The sequence below is a fragment of the Mangifera indica genome, chromosome 3, assembly GCF_011075055.1.
Source record: "Mangifera indica cultivar Alphonso chromosome 3, CATAS_Mindica_2.1, whole genome shotgun sequence".
In the NCBI taxonomy this organism is placed as follows: Eukaryota; Viridiplantae; Streptophyta; class Magnoliopsida; order Sapindales; family Anacardiaceae; genus Mangifera; species Mangifera indica.
Genome location: NC_058139.1, coordinates 19,591,579 through 19,596,175, shown reverse-complemented (window position 1 = coordinate 19,596,175; position 4,597 = coordinate 19,591,579). Strand labels below are relative to the sequence as shown.

Sequence of the window (4,597 nt, the reverse complement as noted above, 5' to 3'; positions counted from 1 at the left end):
GCCTAGAGCTAACTCTTGGGAGCTCATTCAAGTGAGAAACATATCTGAGATTCCTAAAGGGGGTGAAGAATTAATAAATTGGCGCATACCTTTCTCTCTGAGTATAAAATTGGGACCTTATCAGATCAAAAAGCCTTGCAATCCTTGGTATAAAATTGTTGGATCAAGAATCTCATTCTGAGACATGCCCTGATCCTTTGGTTCCCTATAAAAAGAAAACTCCAAACTAAGGACAAGGCCATTAATTATGGAATCAATGATAATACCACCTATTATTTTTGCAAGAGGCCTGAGGAAAATATTCCCCACCTTCTCTTTGCTTGTTATATAACTAGGAGCGTTTGGAGGGAGGTGTTGAATTGTAGTATGGAGTATAATGTTATGCCTTGGAATGACTATATAAACTTGGTAATTACTAGTTGGGGGTTAGGAGTCTTAAGCGCTCTATGGCAAAACTCAATCTGGAAGCTACTGTGTACTACTTACGGATGGAGAGAAACAAAAGAGTATCTCTAATGAAACTAGGGATAGAGGTAGCATTTTGAAAATGATAAAGAATAATGTTAGGGAGAGAGCCTGCAGCTTCAAGAAAATCACCTATGCGAGAGGAGATGATACCATCATTCGAAAGTGGGGTCTTCTTAGTAGATTATTCGACAAGAGGGAGTGATGTTGAGGAGAGATTGTTGGGGCTGCCTAATGTGGTGTTTTCTCTAACTGTTTTTATTTTTTTGCAGATTTTCCTAGAACCTCCAAAACTTGGTTGGACTTGAATTATTTTGCATGTTCACCGTCAACAGAACCTTGTTTTTGGAAATGCACAAGAGGTATTCTTGTCAGGCCCAATGTTGCAGCTTCTCCTCCTTACTGAAGAAATGTCCTTTGCTGTTTCAGAATTTTGACAGCAACACAGCTCTGCATTGCCTTATTTTGTCCAGCTTTTGGTTCCAGGTTTTCTGCTCCAGAATAGATTGTGGATCCTCTGCCGGCTTGTTTCCCTGATTTGTCCTGTCTTTCTAGAACCAATCTCTGCAAGTGGCCTGATGTGCTTGTCCTGGGATCAAGTTTGCTGCAAGGTCCTTTTCCTAATTTTCTCTGCTTCTGTGTCCCGAATTCCTGCCCAGATTTTCTGTCCTGGTCTCCTGCTTGTTCTGGTCAAGCGCAGCAGCTCAACTTTTCTGCTTCCTGGTTTTCACTGCAACAGAATCCTGCATTCCTACTGCTGCAATCTGCACCAGATTTTTTCTTTTCCAGTGCTCCAGTCTGCATGGCAAGCTTCCCGGAATTAGTCTTCTGCTTTTGCAGCCTCTCTCAAGATCTTTTTGTTCCCAGGTTCTGCCCATAAAAGTGTTGTTCTGCAGCTGGTCTCTTGTCTGCATTTTGGCCAATTCCAGAACCAGGAGCTGCTGTTCCCATTGCCTCTGCTGTATCCTGCCCCTTTTGCTGCTTTGCATCCAGACTCCTTTCTTTGTTTTGAGGGCTGATGTTGAGGGCTATAAGTTTCATAAACCAGGTTTTCGCACTGCGGCGCTCGGGAGCTTTGTTTTCAATATGTTACTCAGTTTAATCAATCCCTTTGGTTGGCTTCTCATATTGAAGATTTATCCTTGCGGAGTCTGGTTGGAGCTCGGTTTTCTTTCCTCTATTCTGCCACTTTTGCGTTTGTTTTGGGTTTTTTGTGCAGTGGTGGTTTTTGCTACTGCCCACAGGCCTTTTCTGCACTTCCCAGTTTTCTTCTGCTTCTGGATCCTGGTTGGGTGCTGCTGCAGACAAATCCAGGAGCTGCTCCTTCCCATGAATCCTCTCTACATCTTGACAGCTTTTGTCTTCAAATTCTCCAGATCTCCCAGGAATTTTGCAGGGTTGAAATTCTGCATTATCCTGTCTGCTGCAATTGTTTAGATTTCAACTATGTCTTCTGCTTGGATGTCCTCCTGCCCAGCTGCTCTCTCCAGTGTCCTCTGCAGATATCCAGATGCACTCTGCTTCAAATGCTCTCTCATGTGGAACCATCTCCGAGCTGTATTCCCGGTGGTTTGCTTGCTGCCCAGTTTTCTGGACAACAAATTCGAGAAGCCTGGATAATTGTTGTTTTTGCTTTCCGCTCACCTGGGTTGTCCATTGCCTTTCTCTTGCATGTAATCTCCTGCAGCGTTCAGCCTCTCGATCCTGGTTTAAGCGCACTTTGGTTTCTGGTGCAAATCTTTTAAATTTCAGATTGGTTACTCAGCAAGAACTGAATTAGGACAAAAGGCTGCTGCTCCCCGTTAAGAATTTAGTTAAAACTAATGGTGAAACTGCCAGAGTCATTTCAGATTTAATGATGCACTATGGTTGGTTTTTGTTGAGCCTAGTTGAGAATATTTTATGTATAACAAGTAAAATTTGGTGCCTTCTCTTAACTCCTTTCTTTGCAGGAACTTTTTCCAGAGAGCGTGACTTTTTCTTTCTGGTTACTTCGGCTTGATCGTTAACCCAAGGAGCAATTGGTTTTATTTTCCTTTGTTTTGGCCTGCATGCGTTTTCTGTACAGTATTTTGCTACGGTTGCCGGGTGGGCAGTGGTTAGCCTAGGTTGTTAAGCAGTGTCACTTAGGCTCCCTTTTTGTTTTTCTCCTTTAATACATACTTAACCAAAAAAGGAAAAACATTCTACTTGGTTAATAGTTTATTAGTAAGAAGAGTTACTTAATAATTATATGAATATAGTTTATTATAGAATATAATTTGATTGCTAACAGGCTGGAAATAGTGTAGTTTAGCTTCATAGAACAATGACCATTACCAACCATCACCAAACATAACTTATCTACCGAACTCAGTATTATTAATTTGGCATTAGAAGTTGGTGCAACTATGATTGCTGAAATTGAAAAGGACCCCCCTTTGCTCCCAAAATCAATGGAATTAGAGACCTACAATGAGACAATGATTAGATTCAATCAGAGAAAACGAAGAATTCAATCCTTTTTATACATAAAGAAAATAGAAGTTCTTGTTTCTGCAATGATGTTCACAATCATGGCTGCAAGTCATTGAGAATACACTTGACCAGCCTCTAAACAATTCAAATTAAAACAGAAAAAAAAAATTATAAAATTTTCAATTGAATTAAACTGTATCACCAATTCTATTTCTTCCTAACACAGCAAAAATCTGTATGTTAAATGGCTTCATGACTCCAAATTAACTGGTAGAACTGCATTTTTGGATCCCCTGCCATGACCAAAAGTGAAAAAGGATCTTCTAACTCTGTTACTGCAACCTTCAATGGGGCTAACTTCACTGACTTTCCTGTTTTGTAGCAAAGCTTCTTGAATTGCTGAATAGAATTTGGGATCAGTTGATGAATCCATTGAAAATGATCTTCTAATGGGCTCTATTGCAAACTGCTCATCTTTGTCTCTGATATCAATACATTCATCTCCCATACTGCTCACCTTCTTATGAACAATACATTCATCTCCTGAAGCCAATCTTTCTTGTATTGCAAGCAATGTCTGATCCACAGAATGATGATTAGTGAGTTCAATCACAACGTAATCCTCATCATTGCTTACCACATGTTCAGTGGAGGGATTTGGATCTTGTGGCGTGGAGCTGGGTGCTATAATTCGTTCAAAGGGAAATCTTGTTGCGGATGAAATACTTGTTCTGCAAAGTGGGCAATTTGCATTATTTTGAAGCCAAACGTCAATGCAATCAATGTGAAAAACATGGCTACAATTCGGTATTATCCTTAGTTTCTCATCTTCATGAAACTCGTTCAAACAAACTGCACATTCAGAAAAGTTTTGTTCTCCAAATTCCTTTTCGTTGACTCCTTGACCGAATTGAAATACGGGTATTGACCTTATAACAGACTCGTCTAGTCCTCGAGCTTCCATGGCTGGAGAGTACGCCATTACAAGGTCTTCAGGTCCTCCTCCTGGTGACAAAGAGGATCGCCTTAAGAGATCAATACGGTGCCAACTGAGGCAGCGTCTGATAACAAAGATATGGTAACTCACCAGCAAGAAAGCTGTGGCTAAAATCCCCATAATGGCAATGGCTATGATGGGAAAATTTGTACCTGAGGAATGTAAATGGGTGCCAAAGATCGAGCTACTTGGAGTTGTTATAGGAGAAGGAGCTTGTGCTTCATGGATCATGTAGTTTTTGCTTACAAGATCCATTGGATTTATTAGATCTTGAATACTCAAAAATTGCACAACAAATATTGATCATTAACAAGAAAAAGCTTAGCAATAAAGAAGGAGAGGAGAGATGAAGAAGGAAATGAACAGAGAGAGAATAGAGAAGAATAAGAGACAAAACCCAGAAAGACTTAAATGAGGGAGACAAGAAGAGAGCTTGAAAATGGAGAGAAAATGTTGTTGAGTGGATTATTTAATGTATATACGTAGTTGGTGCAAATTTTTTTCTCAGTTTCCCACTTAAATGTTGAAATTGTAAGTGTCTTGATACGTATGGATTATTTATTTATTACTATAAGAAAGCAATGGGGAAATTTATAGAATGGACGGCTATCTACCATGAATGATTGGAGCTTAAAGACTTAGGAATCATGCTGGTAGGGAACCAAAACTAATCATCTT

At 40.0% G+C, this 4,597-nt stretch overlaps 1 protein-coding gene across 1 annotated transcript; it reads right to left on the bottom strand.

Moving 5' to 3' along the window:
- Positions 1 to 3,004: 3,004 nt before the first annotated feature.
- LOC123212518 (RING-H2 finger protein ATL16-like) lies at positions 3,005 to 4,339 on the bottom strand. Its single transcript, XM_044631681.1, has one exon. It carries the CDS (start codon positions 4,172 to 4,174, stop codon positions 3,173 to 3,175), a length of 1,002 nt encoding a protein of 333 aa, XP_044487616.1. The 5' UTR covers positions 4,175 to 4,339; the 3' UTR covers positions 3,005 to 3,172.
- Between the last annotated feature and the right edge of the window lie 258 nt (positions 4,340 to 4,597).